Below are 17,289 nucleotides of genomic sequence, written 5' to 3' on the forward strand. Positions count from 1 at the left end.
CTATTTATACCCTACACCACCACTGTGGTACAGGGTATTATAGATTTGGGCATTTGTTTGCAACGCTAAGAAGGAGAAGAGCTAGACCCATTGATAAGTATACCGATCGACTCAGAATCACTTTTTGATTCGATTTAGCCATGTCCGTCTGTGATTCCATTTATTCTTGTAATCAAGGTACTGTTGTTCAACTGTCACCAAATTTTGCAACTGTTACTTATTTGGCGCAAGAACGATGCTATTGATTTTGGTAAAAATCGGTTCAGATTTAGATATAGCTCCTATGTATATGTATCGCCCGGTTTGCACTTAAATGGCTACAGACTATTCAATTTTCAACCGATCTGCACAAAAATTAGCAATGATTGTTTTGTTCCTAAATTTTACAAATCTGCAAGAGTTCATCAAAATCGGTTCAGATTTAGATATAACTAAAATATATAGGTACCGCCCAATTTGCACTTAAATGGCCATACTAACTTAAATTTTCAACCCATCTGCACAAAATTTGCTAGGGATTGTTTTGCTAATGATTTGAACATATCTGCAAGATTTCACCAAAATCGGTTCAGATTTGGATATAGCTCCCATACATATGTATCGCACGATTTGCACTTAAATGGCAATAGTAACTGCAATTTTCAACCGATCTGCTCATTATACCCACCACCGATGGATGAGGGGTATATTCATTTCGTCATTCCGTTTAAAACACATCGAAATATCCATTTCCGACCCTATAAAGTATATATATTCTTGATCAGCGTGAAAATCTAAGACGATTTAGACATGTCCGTCCGTCTGTCTCTCTGTCCGTCAGCCTTTAGAAATCACGCTATAGTCTTTAGAAACAAAGACATTGAGCTGAAACTTTGCACAGATTTTTTTTTTTTTTTTTTGTCCATAAGCAGGTTAAGTTCGAAGATGAGCTAAATCGGACTATATCTTGATATAGCCCCCATATAGGCCGATCCGCCGATTTAGGGTCTTAGGCCCATAAAAGCCATATTTATTATCCGATTTTGCTGAAATTTGGGACAGTGAGTTGTGTTAAGCCCTTCAACATCCTTCGTCAATTTGGCTCGGATCGATTCAGATTTGGATATAGCTGCCATATAGACCGATATTCCACATTTATTATACGATTTTGCTGAAACCTGGGACAGTGAGTTGTGTTGGGCCCTTCGACATCCTTCTTCAATTTGGCCCAGATCGGTTCAGATTTGGATATAGCTGCCACATAGACCGATTCTCCGATTTAGGATCATTGGCCCATAAAAGCCACATTTTTTATACGATTTTGCTGAAACTTGGGACAGTGAGTTGTGTTAGGCCCTTCGAGATCCTTTGTCAATTTGACCCAGATCGGTTCAGATTTGGATATAGCCCCCATAAAGACCGATCCGCCGATTTAGGGTCTTAGGCCCATAAAAGCCACATTTATTATCCGATTTTGCTGAAATTTGGGACAGTGAGTTGTGTTAAGCCCTTCGACATCCTTCATCAATTTAGCCCAGATCGGTCCCGATGTGGATATAGCTGCCATATAGACCGTTCTTCCAATTTAGAATCTTAGGCCCATAAAAGCCACATTTAGTATCGCATTTTTCTGAAATTTAGGACATTGAGTTGTGTTAGGCCCTTCGACATCCTTCTTCAATTTGGATCAGATCGGTCCAGATTTGGTTATAGCTGCCATATAGACCGATCCGCCGATTTAGGGTCTTAGGTCCATAAAATCCACATTTACTATCCGACTTAGCTGAAATTTGGGACAGTGATTTTTGTTAGGTCCTTCGACATCCTTCGTTGATTTGACCCTAATCGGTCCAGATTTGGTTATAGCTTCCATATAGACCGATCGGCCGATTTAGGGTCTTAGGCCTATAAAAGACACATTTATTGTCCGATGTCGCCGAAATTTGGGACAGTGAGTTGCGTTAGGCCCTTCGAGATCCTTTGTCAATTTAGCCCTAATCGGTTCAGATTTGGATATAGCTGCCATATAGACCGATCCTCCGATTTAGGGTTTTTGGGTCCATAAAAGACGCATTTATTGTCCGATTACGTTGAAATTTGGGACAGTGAGTTAAGTTAAGCCCCTTGACATTCTTCTGCAATATGGCGCAAATCGGTCTAGATTTGGATATAGCTACCACATAGACCGATTTCTCGATTACAGTTTTGGGCCCACAAAAGACGCATTTATTGTCCGATGTCACTGAAATTTGAGACAGTGAGTTTAGTTAGGCTCTTCGATGTCCTTCTTCAATTTGGCCCAGATCGGCCCGGATTTGAATTTAACTGCCATATAGACCGATCTCTCGATTTAAGGTTTTGGGCTCTTAAAAGACGCAAATATTGTCCGATTTCGCTGAAATCTGGGACAGTGTTTTGTGTAAGGCTCTTCGAAATTTTTCAGCAACTTGGCCCAAATCGGTCCAGATTTGGATATAGCTGCCATATAGACGGATTTTGATTCGACATCCGTGTCGTATAAGGTTTAAATCGGTTTATTTTGATACCCTCCACCATAGGATGGGGGTATACTAATTTCGTCATTCTGTTTGTAACTCCCCGAAATATTCGTCTAAGACCCCATAAAGTATATACATTCTGGATCGTCATGACATTTTAAGACGAAATTGCCATGTCCGTCTGTCTGTCCGTCCGTCTGCCCGTCCGTCCGTCTGTCTGTCGAAAGCACGCTAACTTTCAAAAGAGTAAAGGTTGCCGCTTGAAATCTTGCACATATACTTCATATTAGTGTAGGTCGGTTGGGATTGTAAATTGGCTTGTAATGGTCTATGGGCCACGTTTTGATATAGCTGCCATATAAACCGATCTGGGGTTTTGACTTCTTGAGCCACTAGAGGGCGCAATTATTATCCGATTTAGCTGAAATTTTGCACGAAATATTTTGTTATATCTTTCAACATCTGTGCTAAGAATAGTTCAAATCGGTCCATAACCTGATATAGCTGTCATATAAACCGATCTGGGCTCTTGACTTCGTGAGCCTCTACAGAGAGCAATTCCTCTCCGATTTGGCTGACATTTTGCACGACGATTTTTGTTCTGACTGCCAAAAACTGTATCAAGGATAGTTCAAATCGGTCCATAAACTGATATAGCTGCCATATAAACCGATCTGGGGTTTTGACTTCTTGAGCCACTAGAGGGCGCAATTATTATCCGATTTAGCTGAAATTTTGCTCGAAATATTTTGTTATTACTTTCAACAGCTGTGCTAAGAATAGTTCAAATCAGTCCATAACCTGATATAGCTGCCATATAAACCGATATGGGATCTTGACATCTTGAGCCACTAGAGGACGCAATTATTATCCGATTTGGTTGAAATTTTGTGCAACGGCTTCTCTCATGACTTTTAACATACGTGTCGAAAATGGTATGAATCGGTTTATAGCCTAATGTAGCTTCCCTATAAACCGATCTCCCTATTTTACTTCTTCAGCCCCTAAAGTGCGCAATTCTTACTAATAGATTTGGCTGAAATTGTACACAATGACTTCTACTATGGTCTCCAATATTCTACTATGGTCTCCGAACTTAGCACGCTTTTACCTGTTTTTTTGTTTTTTAAGTTTTTTTAAATTTTATTTAAATTTTTAAGTATTTGAAAAAAAATATTTTCTCCGTTTGCATTACATCCTAATATTTCATGACCTTTCCATCTCTATGCATTTCAACTCACTTCCCTCATGTGGGTATGTCTCCTTTCTTTCGTTGTAAATTTTTAGTTCCAATTTAATTTGTTTTTCCAGTTTATTTAAGTTAAACAACACATTATGGACAACCAACGAGAATTGGCTGTGACGGCAGATACGACCACCAGAACTTTTAAGCTTGGAAGTCAGAAATGTTGCTATAGGTATAGTTGGTTTGTACTTTGTTTTTTTCAATTGCTTTCTCATAGCCAGTGGCATTTTCATTTCCGATATTCAGGTGTAAACAGGGTGTCAAAAAACAAATTCTCCCCTTCCTACCACACAAGGTGCCCCAACATTTGTCCAAATTTTTTTTTCACAATAAATAAAATTTGCAACCGTGAATAAAACCACAAAAAAAACTTAACATTTCATGTGCCAAAAAGTGAAGGTATTTTATGAGCGGCAACATTTTCAAAATGCCAACAAAAATGTCGGGAGTATTTACTCAAGAGCAATGCCAACAGAAAATATTTGGCCAATTAGAAGTAAGCGAAAGAAAAAGGAGATATTAAAGAAGGTTTTGAATTTGGTGGAAGAGAATTTTGAATACCCTACAAGGGTATATTTAGTTCCCTTTAAGTTAACTTAACTCTGAACAAAGTTTTTAGCAGAGAACCTTTTACATAATGGTATGGTTGAGGCGAACTACAAGGGGTAAAAGTTGAGAGCATGTGGCATTTGATGTGAAATATCCTAAGTTTTCGTCTCCGTGCAGAACTGACCTGAACTATTTGGAGCATTTCGAAACGAGCTATATAGAGATTCAAGTGATATAACATTGGAAGAGTTTCAGTTTTCAACAAAGTGGCAACCCTCGATTTATCTCCCTAAACTTAAAAATTTTATCCTCTTCTCTACTTCAAGTCTCTTACTAGGCTACGCCTCTGTTCGACATATAAAAAATTACTTAAGTTCATTTTAAATGCTTATGTCGTATTCGATTTTTAGTTTCTTTTTTGTTGTTATTCTTTTTTTTGTGTTGTTGTTGTAGTTTAAACATGCAATTCCCTTAAAAGAGAATACATTTAATAAAAAAGCCTATAGCAACAAGAACAATACGAACAGCAACAACTTTGATATCGACAGGAGCAAATGTTCACTAACCAAAACAGAACGCAGCCAACAAAGCATTTAAAATGTCGAACTATGGGCCAACTACGTATGTCAAACATACGGTGAAATGTAACTAACCAAGAATTGACAGAAAGACGGACAGACAGACAGACAGATGAAGAGGCAAACTGTGAAGTGAATTTTGTATGTGTACGGCGAAAATGCAATATACCACGCACAACATTACAATAAACATATGAACTCATACACACACATAAGTTGGTAGTATATGCCCAGTGAATCAAACGTTCAGAATTTGGTCCGAAGTGAGCAAATTCATTCGAACTAGGATCCGAAGTCAATCTGAATTTGTAACCAATAATATATATGGAGTGGTTGACGCTATAGCAGAGAGAAAATTTTGGAGGGTCATCTGAGGTTTTCGCTGACACTTCGCACCGAATTCCTGGCAAAAATCATGGGAAATTCTGAAGGGAAATTAGAGCTGTCGTGCAGAATTCTAATCAATTTTTGAAATTAAATCCTATTGAATTCAGATGCATTTTCCAACTTTTCGAATTCGTATGGATTTTTGAAAAATTTTTTGACCCCTTATATTGTATTAAATACACCTTCCACCACAGGATGGGGGTTTACTAATTTCGTCATTCTGTTTGTAACTCCTCGAAAAATATTCGTAGGACCCCATAAACTATATATATACATGATCGTCATGACATTTAAAGTTGATCTAGCCATAACCGTCCGTCTATCCGTCTGTCTGTCTGTCTGTCCGTCCGTCCGTCCGTCCGTCTATCCGTACGTCTGTCCGTCTGCCCGTCCGTCCGTCTGTCCGTCCATCCGTCTGCCCGTCCGTCTATCCGTTCGTCTATCCGTCCGTCTATCCGTCCGTCTGTCCGTCCGTCCGTCTGTCCGTCCGTCTGTCCGTCCGTCTGTCCGTCCGTCTGTCCGTCCGTCTGTCCGTCCGTCTGTCCGTCCGTGCGTCCGTCTGTCCGCCCGTCTGTCCGTCCGTCTGTCAGTCCGTCTGCCCGTCTGTCCGTCCGTGCGTCCGTCTGTCCGCCCGTCTGTCCGTCCGTCTGTCAGTCCGTCTGTCCGTCTGTCTGCCCGTCTGTCTGTCCGTCCGTCCATCTGTCCATCCGTCTGTCTGTCGATAGCACGCGAACTTTCGAAGGAGTAAAGCTAGTCGCTTGAAATTTCGCACAAATACTTCTTATTAGTGTAGGTCGGTTGGGAATGTAAATGGGTCCGTCTGTCTTTCTGTCCGTCTGTCCGTCCGTCCGTCTGTCTGTCGAAAGCACGCGAACTTTCGAAGGAGTAAAGCTAGTCGCTTGAAATTTTGCACAAATACTTCTTGTTAGTGTAAGTCGGTTGGGATTGTAAATGGGCTACATCGGTCCACGTTTTGATATAGCTGTCATATAAACTTATCTGGGATTTGACTTCTTGAGCCATTAGAGGGCGCAATTAGTTTATGATTTGTCAGAAATTTTGCATGAGGTGTTTTGGTATGATTTTCAACAACTGTGCTAAGAATAGTTCGATCAGTCCATAACCTGATATATCTGTCATATAAACCGATCTGAGGTCTTGACTTCTTGAGCTGCTAGAGGGCGCAATTTTTTCATGACGTGTTTTGCTATGACTTCCAACAACTGTGCCAAGTATGGTTCAAATCGGTCCATAACCTGATGTAGCTGCCATATAAACCGATCTGCGGTTTTGACTTAGTCAGCCACTAGAGGGCGCAATTATTATCCGATTTGGGTGAAATTTTGCATGAGGTGCAAAATTCAACAACTGTATTAAGAATGGTTCAAATCGATTCATAACCTGATATAGCTGTCATATAAACCGATCTGGGGTCTTGACTTCTTAAGCCACTACAGGGAGCAATTTCTATCCAATTTAGCTGAAATTTAGCATGACGTGTTTTGCTATGTATTCCAACAACTGTATTTAAATGGTTCAAATCGGTTCATAACCTGGTGTAGCTGCCATATAAACCGTTCTGGGGTTTTGACTTCTTGAACCACTAGAGGGCGCAATTGTTATCCGATTTAGCTGAAATTTTGCTTGAGGTGTTTTGTTATGACTTTTAACAACTATGCTAAGAATAATTCAAATCGGTCCGTAACCATAGCTGCCGATATGGGATCTTATCTTTTTGCCTGCAAAGGGCGCAAGTATTATCTGATTTGGCAGAAATTTTGTACAACTGCTTCTCCCATGACCTTTAATATACGTGTCAAATACAGCTCCCCTATAAACCGATCTCCCTATTTTATTTCTTCAGCCCCTAGTGAACGCAATTCTTACTAGATTTGGCTGAAATTTTACACAATGACTACTTTGGTCTCCAATATTCAATTCAATTATGGTCCGAAATGAACCAAAACTTGATATTGTTCCAATAACATAGCAATTCTTTTGTTTTATTATTTTGCCTTAAAAAAAAAGAGAGAGATGCGATCCATGGTGGAGGGCATTCGGCCCGGCCGAACTTAGCACGCTTTTACTTGTTATTATTAAAGAAGGTTTTATAATTCTTTTCTCACGACTGAAAAATACTTATTTCTTTTTCTTCAGAGCTCTCATACAAAAATAAATGATAGAAATTAATTGTTTAAGAAAAACACATGCATAAAAACCGCCTAACACGTTTAAATGCTGATCGATTACTCTCAAATAAAAAAAAACATCATATAAACACAAAAGAAAGCCAAAATATTTTGACGTGCTGTCCAGAGTCTTTTAAATTTTCAGCACAACACTAACGATTCAACAAATTTTGGGCATCGCCATAACAAACAAATTAAAAAAAAAACGAATCACACTTCAAACATCGCCCAGTATTCTTTCCGAAATGTCGAAAGACTACTTTAGATCTTTCGGATAAAAAATTCCTTCAGATAAGCAGAACAGAAATCGATATTGTTATATGACCGCATAATGCGGCGCTATAGTGTATAATGGACTAGGCTATAAAAAGGAGGCCCCTTATCATTAAGCTTAAAAAACTGGAATCGGATTGCACTCATTGATATGTAAGAAGTTTGCCCCTGTTCCTTAGTGGAATGTTCATGGGCAAAATTTACATTTGCATTGGTCTATATATCCATTTGGTGGGTTTTGGAAGGCCACCGAGCCTAGCAATAGAAACCATGTTTTCTTCTTACTGTGAGAGTGCAAAAAAAAAAATTCCAACGAATCGCATTACCAATCTCCGAGAACTGGTGTTTTTGCAAAGTAAGGTAATGAGAAGTGATTTTTAGAGGAGGGATTATACCTCGAACATTTCGAATCAAATATCAAATTCGTGCTCCACTCCCAAATTCCTTTAATTTGAGCCCCATAACGCCATAGTCGGTATATATGAACCCATTGGAGGGTGTTTTAGGGCTGGGATGGCCACCTGCACTTTGCCCTGAAAATATTGGGTTGCCTAAAAAGTAATTGCGGATTTTTTAAAAGAAAGTAAATGCATTTTTAATAAAACTTAGAATGAACTTTAATCAAATATATAATTGCCATTTTGTTCGATAACCTTTTGCCATCTTTCTGGCAAATTTAGTATTCCGCGCTCATAGAACTTCTGGCCTTTATCTGCAAAAAACTGAACCAAGTGTGATTTTATAGCCTCATCATTGCCGAAAGTTTTACCATTTAAGGAGTTCTGCAAAGATCGAAATAAATGGTAGTCTGATGGTGCAGGTCAGGGCTATATGGTGGATGCATCAAAAGTTCCCAGCCAAGCTCACTCAGTTTTTGGCGAGAGACCAAAGATGTGTGCGGTCTAGCGTTGTCCTGGTGGAATATGATAACTTTACGATTGACCTGGTCACTTCTCCTTGATGGCTGTATTCAATTTGTCCAATTGTTGACAGTAAACATCCGAATTAATCGTTTGGTTCCTTGGAAGCAGCTCAAAATATACCACACCCTTCCAATCCCACCAAACAGACAGCATAACCTTCTTTTGGTGGATATCAGCCTTTGAAGTGGTTTGAGCTGGTTCACCATGCTTGGACCATGATCGTTTTCGACTAACGTTGTTGTAAACAATCCATTTTTCATCTTCAGTTATGATTCGTTTTAAAAACGGATCGAATTCATTGCGTTTAAGGTGCATATCACAAGCGTTGATTCGGTTTGTTAAATGAATTTCTTTCAATACATGTGGGCTCCCTATTAAAATTGACGCCAAACAAACAAATGTAAACAAAATTTCGCGCACTTTTTTTCTAAAGCCAGCTAAAAGTGACAGCTGATAACTGACAGAAGAAAGAATGCAATTACAGAGTCACAAGCCGTTGAAAAAATTTGTCAACGCCGACTATATTACTACTATATTAACGACAATTACTTTTTGGGCAACCCAATAGATATAAAATTCGTTCTTTACTCCCAAATACCGTTGTTCAGTTGAAGTTCAGGCTCCAAAATTGGAAATGAAATTCGTTTTCATTGTCATAATGGGTCAATCAACATATTTGACATATTTTTGGAAGGAAAAGCGCCACCTAGACGTGAACACAAATTTTAATGTCATATTCGTAATCTACTCCCAAATACCTTTCATTTAAGTCACATATAGCCATGGCCGGCTAATATGCCCATTTGGGTGTATTTGGGGTGGGGCGACCTCCCATTGCTTGGGTTTAATTTTTTATATCATTTTTATGTAATCTACTGCCGAATACTTTTCATTTGAGTCCACTATTGACATGAACATCTAATATATCTGTTTAGAGGAGTTTTAAGATTGGGGCGGCCATTTTGTTTGATACCCATATGTGCCTAGCACTCCAGTTTTGATTTTGGGTGGCGTTTTTTTGGTTATGGGGGAGAGTCCGCCCCCATCCGATATCTGAAGATTATATAGCCTTTGTTTCCTGCTGACAAACCTACAAAATCTGTGAAAATCACCCGTTTTTGATCCTACGGAACAAACACACCATAGTCCCATATAGTCATGATGGGTCATATGCCCTTTTGGGGCTCTTTTGGGGGTTGGGGTAACCACCTTTACTTCGATCTGATTTTTATGTCAGATTCGTATTCAATTCTTCAGTACCTTTCTTTGATACCCATATTGCCCCGATCCATCCACTTTTGATTTTGGGTCGTGTTTTTGGGGTAACGGAGGACGGTCCGCCCCCTTTGTCCGATATCCACAAATTGTAAAGCCTATTCTTCCTTCCTGATCAAATTCGTAATCCTCTCCCGAATGCCTTTAAATTGAGTCCCATATTGTCACGATCGTTCAATAAACATTTTTTAATTCAAAATTGGTACTCTACTTCTGAATACCTTTCTTCTTTTTTTCGGGATGCGCTACACCCAGTCACTTGTCTCTGAGTTTGATATCAGATCTCTTTCCATTTGATATCAGATCTCTTTCCATGACATTTATTCATAATTAAACTGTTTTAGGACGATTTGAGGAACGTTGATGCTAAACACCAGAATAGCGATTTCAATTTAGGCCCATGGTTATCCATTCAAATTAAGGTACTTAAACTGCGAGCATCTTTTGGGATTAACATTTTCTGCTTCAATATGAAATCTTAATTCAATTTGTATCTCATTCTACTTCCCATTACAATATTTGCCTTCATTTAAATTGTTCTTCACGTATACCCATTCATCGTCTAATTGCTATATTAAATTGAAAGAAATTAATAACTCAGAACCAAGAGTAACTGTAACATCATGACTTTCAAATGTCGCACACATTTGCCATTCAGCAACGAGCGACGTGTGTCATTTATTACCTTGGCTGCATTTGCAATGGCTTGCAATGTTCACCTTATCATTTATCGTCCTAGCCGTCATCATCGTCATCCAACTGAGCACTCGACGAGTTTGCCATATTTTATGACTGTTGACTGCATATCGTTTGACAAGAAAAGGCAATGTGAAGAGGGAGGGGGCAAACAAATTCGACTAACATGCCTAAAAGGTTTATAAATAAACTCTATATTCGTCCATGCTAGAGGGACTTTTTGCCGTGACAGAAAAAAGAAACTGAACTGAACTGAACACACCAAAGTTCACAGTTGTTACTATTTTTGTAAAGCTCTTTGCTTTACGTATGCCACCATGTCGAGGGGTGCCACATTTTGTCCTGCCACAGGATGTGTGTGTGTGCTTGTGTTTGTGGCTATGCAACAGAATGTAGTCATAAAGCTTTCTATTTTATTTAGCGCCCCTAAAGTGTTGACTTACAGCAGACACTTTAAAGCTTTTACACGAAATGCGTTATTTGATTTGAATTTGAATGTTGTTTGTAGTGCATGGGAAATGTTAAAGGCTGCCATATATGCCAAGGAGTGAAGATTTAATAGAATGAAGTGCTTTTAAAGGCAACCATAGAAAATTAATTAATTTCACACTTTGTTATATAATAGAATATTCCATTATTTTGAGTTCTGTGTCTTGTTTCTTATAGAGTTAACACTTGTTTCACATTGGCAATATGAATTCCATAGAATTATTACGAACCTTATATAAATTAAGGATCACTACATTGAGCTAACAAGGACGTTGCCATTATCTCTTATTTATCTGCGCTAAACACTAAACTTTTGTGAGATTTTTGGTTTATGTCAAAAAGTTTGATTCTTTAAAAAGTAATTTGTGTAAGCCAGATGCTGAAAATGATATAAGGATGAATCGCAAACTTCGTCCGCCTTATACATTCAGAGATTAACAAAACAAACGATTAACAAACTACTACCTAGTTTTATACCCTCCACCATAGGATGGGGGTATACTAGTTTCGTCATTCTGTTTGTATCACCTTGAAATAGGCGTCTAAGACCCTATAAAGTATATATATTCTTGATCGTCATGCCATTTTAAATCGATCTAGCCATGTCCGTCCGTCCGATTGTCTGTCGAAAGCACGCTAACTTTCGAAGGAATAAAGATAGCCGCTTAAAATTTTGCACAAATACTTTTTATTATTGCAAATGGTCCAAATGGTCCAAATCGGTCCATATTTTGATATAGCTGTCTTGACCTCTTGAGCCTCTAGAGGGCGCAGTTCTCATCCGATTTGGCTGAAATTTTGCATGAGGTGTTTTGTTATGACTTCCAATAACTGTGCTAAATCTATGGTCGAAATCGGTTCATAACCTGATACAGCAGCCATATAAACCGATCTTGGATCTTGAGTTCTTGAGACGCTAGAGCGCGCAGTTCTCATCCTATTTGGCTGAAATTTTGCATGAGGTGTTTTGTTATGACTTGCAAAAAGATGTCGAGAAATTTTATCCAAATGTTATCCGATCTGAACCATACCCGGCACGGATGACTAAGGCTCTAACACATGGTACTCAATTTAATCAAAAACCGGGTAGTACACGACAAGACCTTAAATCCCATGTCATTGCTCGGCTTTTGCGGCTAAAAGACCCCAGCACTTAGGTGGGGACACAATACCAGACATGAACCAATTTCTTTTTCGAGATATTTTTTTAGTTTTTAGAGCGCACAAAAAGCCAATTACTGGCTTAGGTGTATGCCCATAGTGGCATGGGGCGGATTTATATCCGCATACTCTTTTCAACCTAACCTAATCTATTTTTAATCGGCTATATCCAAATATGGTCCGAACTGGAAAATACTAGAAGATGATGATGTGTGCTCTAACAGAACTCACTGCTCCAATTTTCAGTGGAATCGGATACAAAATTCGCTTTTTTTGGCAAACTTCTAACATATCAATGAGTCCTGTACGATTCAAGTTTAAGCTCATTGATAAGGGCCCTCCTTTTTATAGCCGAGTACGAACGGCTAGCCGCAATGCGAGACCTATTTAAGGAGAAGTTTATATATGGTACAGTACCCCACAAATGCCGCCAGCAATAGGAGGGAAAAACCACCGCTGAAAATTGTTTCTGATATTAAAGCAAGGTTTGGGATCCAGGCTTTTAGCGTCATAGACGGACATGCTTACCTCTGCGCTGCGGAGGCTTCTACTTGTTTTGATATGACTTCCAAAAAATGTGCCAAGTATGATTCAAATTGGCCCATATTCAGATTTGTATATATATATACAAATCTGAACCGATTCCCATATAGGGTTGCCCAAAAAGTAGTTGCGGATTTTTTAAAAGAAAGTAAATGCATTTTTAATAAAACTTAGAATAAACTTTAATCAAATATACTTTTTTTACACTTTTTTTCTAAAGCAAGCTAAAAGTAACAGCTGATAACTGACAGAAGAAAGAATGCAATTACAGAGTCACAAGCTGTGAAAAAATTTGTCAACGCCGACTATATGAAAAATCCGCAATTACTTTTTGGGCAACCCAATATATGTTCATCTATATTGCAATAATTTGCTAATTTGTCTTAGGTGACCATGAGAGTGAAAACAAGTAAAAAAGGCGTTCGGACGGGCCGAACTTTGGATTTCCACCACCTCGGGTATATATGTAAACCACCTTTCGTCATAATCGGGTGAAAAATTCATAATTTATGCCCCCATAGCAGCTATATCGAAATATGGTCCGATTTGAACCAAATTCAGCACGGCCATTGAGATGTCTAATACGTACAAGTCATTGTTCAATTTTGTAGAACAAAATATTGGTCTTTTTGGTAGCCATATCTAAATATAAACCGATCTGAACCATATACGACACGGATTTCGAAAAACCTATTATAAGTCACTGTGTCAAGTTACAGCGAAATCGCATTATAAATGTGCCTTTTATCAGGTCAAGACTTTATATCAAGAGATCGGTCTATATGGCAGCCATATCACAATCTGAACCGATCTGGGCATAATTGAAGAAAAATGTCAAAGGGCCTAATACAACTTACTTTCCGAAATTTTGGCGAAATTGGAGAATAAATGCGCCCCTTATGGGCCCAAGACCTTAAATCGAGAGATCGGTCTATATGGCAGCTATTATCAAATCTGAACCGATCCGGGCCAAATTGCAGTAAGTAATTGAAGAGCCTAACGCAAATCACTGTCCCAAATTTTGGCAAAATCGGACAATAAATGCGCCTTTTATGGGCCCAAAACCTTAAATTGAGAAATCGGTCTCTATGGCAGCTATTATCAAATCTGAACCGATCTGAGCCATATTGTAGAAAAATGTGGACGGGCCTAACCTAACTCACTGTCCCAAATTCCACACAGTAAATTCGCCTTTTAGGGGCTCAAGACCTTAAATCGAGAGATCGGTCTATATGGCAGCTATATCCAAATCTGGACCGATCTGAGCCATTTTGCAGAAAAATGTGGACGGGCCTAACCTAACTCACTGTCCCAAATTCCACACAATAAATTCGCCTTTTAGGGGCTCAAGATCTTAAATCGCGAGATCGGTCTTAAGAGCAGTTATATCAAAATCTGGACCGATGTGGGCCAAATTAAAAAAGGATGCCGAGTGGCCTAATTCAACTCACTGTTTAAAATTTCAGCAAAATCAGATAATAAATGTGGCTTTTATGAGCCTAAGACCCTAAATCGGCGGATTGGTCTATATGAAGGCTACATCAGGATATAGTCCGATATGGCCCATCTTCGTACTTTTCCTGCTTATGGACAAAAAAAAGAGTCTCTGTAAAGTTTCAGCTCAATATCTTTATTTTTAAGGACTGTAGCGTGATTTCAACAGATAGACGGACGGACATGTTTAGATCGTCTTAGATTTTTACGCTGATCAAGAATATATATACTTTATATGGTCGGATAAGGATATTTCGATGTGTTGCAAAAAAAATGAATACACCCCGATCATTCCGATTAATTGAACTACCCATCTCCGAGATCTGGAATTTTTGAAAATTATAGCAAAGAGCAGTGATTTTTGTGGGAGGGTTATAAAATTCGTACTTTATTCCCAAATATCTTTCATTTGAGCTTTCATTTAAGTACATTTGAGTAGAGTCGGTAAATATGTACGGTTTGGAGGGTACTTTAATGCTGGAGTGGCCCTGAAAATATATATTAAATTCCTTCTTTCCTTCCAAATAACTTTGAGGTGCGCCCCCTATTGCCAGAGTTGGAAAATAACTTTAGTTTAGGAGGTGCCTTAGAGCATACCTAGCAGCACTTGGCACCAAAATTGGATATCAGATTCGCTTTCTATTTGCAAATGCCTTTCATTTAAGTCCCATATTGTCATAACGGGTTCATTTACCTAATTAAGGTGGTAAAGCGCCACCTAGATATATTAAGCTAAAGCGCCATCTAGATATTAAAAATTTTTTTTTTCTCATATTCGTAATCTATTCCCATATACTTTCATTTGAGTCTTTTATAGTCTACTAATATGCCAAATTTTGCGTTGTTTTTGTATGTTGAACTACCTCCCATTACTTGGACCAGACTTTTTATGCCATATTTTGTAAACTTTTCCTCAATACTTTTCATCTGGGTTGCATATTGACATGAGCGGCCAATTTATGTGTTTGGGGGAGTTTTGGAGTTGAGACGGCCTGCTAGGTACTTGGATCCTTAAATAAAATATTCGTATTCCACTCTCCAAAAGCTTTCATTTGATACCCATATTGTGTATATCGGTCCACTTTGATCTTGGGTGGCGTTTTTGGGGTCAGGGAGAGGGTCCACACCCCTCCGATATCAAAAAATTATATAGCCTATGTTTCCTTCAGACATTAAAGGATCAAAAGAGGGTTTATATTAGGGTGGGTTAGTTTTTATAGGTTGTCAATATTTTTGCCCAAGGAGAAATTCGCGAATTTTAGCGACAAATTCGGAAGTTTGTTTAATATTAGACCGGAAGTACGATTTCAATTTTAGATCCATGATTTTTTTAACAAAATTTCTTATAATTTTGCACAGGTAACAATTTTGTCAAGCGCTTGTTGAGTTTTTTTTGGTCCTTATAAGTTGACCCAACATAGATTACATACATATTTGAAAAAAAAAAATCCACATGTATATCTGGAATCCATTTTTCAATTCAATCCAATAAGTTGTTTTGACAACAAAACTCTTATGCCTTAAAATCTCAGCACGTTGAGGATGATAACAGTCATTTTGCCAAATAAAAAAAATACATGAATGGAAACCTCAGCATTATAAATTACAATATGTTTGCCATTCTCGACAACGACGACAACGACATCCACTCGAGAAACTTGAGCATCTTTAATTTGCCTCCTTGGGACAGAATGGCCAAGAACCAACCATGTTGGCTCACAGCTCTCCTCCATACATTATATACGCTACATACAAATACAACATAAAGGGAAAGGAGGGAATGGAAAGAAAATGCAAAAAATGGAAATTAGCAAAAATATTGACTCAGGCAAGAAAACCGAAAAGGAAGTTAAAAGGAACAAGAAGAAGATGTAAGAAATTGACACAAACTGAGAAACAGTTGAAGAAAAAAAAATTTAAATTAAAATTTAAATGAAATCGAAACTCAAACTGAATCATACAAAAGCGGTTTAAGGTCAACCAAAGCAAGCAAGAGTTGAAAACGGGGTCAAAGGGTAAATATGTAGAAAAAAAATTAATTATTTGCTGAGTAGGCTAAAAAGGGGAAAAAATCGCTTATAGGTGGTTGTAGAAGTAGAAGAGAAGGAAGAAAGTTAACATTTCTTGTTGGCTTCCAAAATGTAAAATAGACATCCTGCTGAGTGCAAAAATATGGAGAAATATCATAACCCATATCAAAAGATGGTTATATCTCAAATAGGAGTAGAAAAAGAGGATTTATGAAAGTTTAAAAGAAAAATGACATCCCAAGCATTTCTAGAAACGAAACAAAACGTATTTACATTTTCTCCAAGCCATTTTTGATGGCGTTTACTAGGAACATGGTAGCGTGTTAGCTGAGTGAAGGAGTAAAACTCCTATCTCTGTTGGCTGTTGTGTGCTTATCCTGTTTCCAGCTGGACTGGGTGTATGTGCGTTGAACAAGAAAAATCATCCAAATAGATTTAAAAGACTTTTTACATTTCTTTTACACTTCTTGACACCTTACATTCGATTTTTAATTTTCTTTTTTTTTTTTGACAAATTTTTTTTTTGCTCGCACTTGTGCTTTTAATTAAGAAGGAAATCAACTCCTTCGTTCTGTGGCCATAAGCATGACTTTTGCTTTCCAACTGCTTGCTGCTGCTGCTAGCAAAAGTTTTTCTTAACGATATTTTTTTCTTCAAAATTTCAGACTTTTCACCACATAGCTATTAACAGCTCACAAACCATACTAGACAACAAACCAAACACTTCCGTTTCCGCTTCCCGTTTTCAGTGAATTTTTCAAATACGTTACGCTAGGCCCTTTTGAATAAAAAAGAGAACGGCCTACTCGCCACGTGTTTTTCGGAACGTTTACATTTTTTACTTGCTTTTGGAATTTACTTGTATATTTTTTTTTTTCTAAACCTCAACTTTATTTCAGGAGATATTTTTTATGATTTTTTTTTTTGAAATTCTATTTTTTTTTTTCTCAATTCTTCTTTTCTGCGAAACTAAACTGGC

At 38.1% G+C, this 17,289-nt stretch overlaps 1 protein-coding gene across 4 annotated transcripts in view; it reads right to left on the reverse strand.

Annotated features, from left to right (window-relative positions):
• The window catches only part of LOC106082695 (potassium voltage-gated channel protein Shaker), a 694,624-nt gene that overhangs the window by 574,329 nt on the left and 103,006 nt on the right, over positions 1–17,289 (reverse strand). Inside the window, exon 1 of one of the 4 annotated variants that reach the window (XM_059366521.1) lies at positions 16,584–16,884. The exons of the other annotated variants lie outside the window; for them this stretch is intronic. Within the exon in view, the coding sequence (XP_059222504.1) occupies positions 16,584–16,624 (41 nt within the window). The 5' untranslated portion in view covers positions 16,625–16,884. Of the gene's footprint in view, positions 1–16,583; positions 16,885–17,289 lie in introns of those variants that run through there. 4 annotated transcript variants of the gene reach the window in all.

The sequence above is a fragment of the Stomoxys calcitrans genome, chromosome 4 (assembly GCF_963082655.1).
Source record: "Stomoxys calcitrans chromosome 4, idStoCalc2.1, whole genome shotgun sequence".
Lineage (NCBI taxonomy): Eukaryota > Metazoa > Arthropoda > Insecta > Diptera > Muscidae > Stomoxys > Stomoxys calcitrans.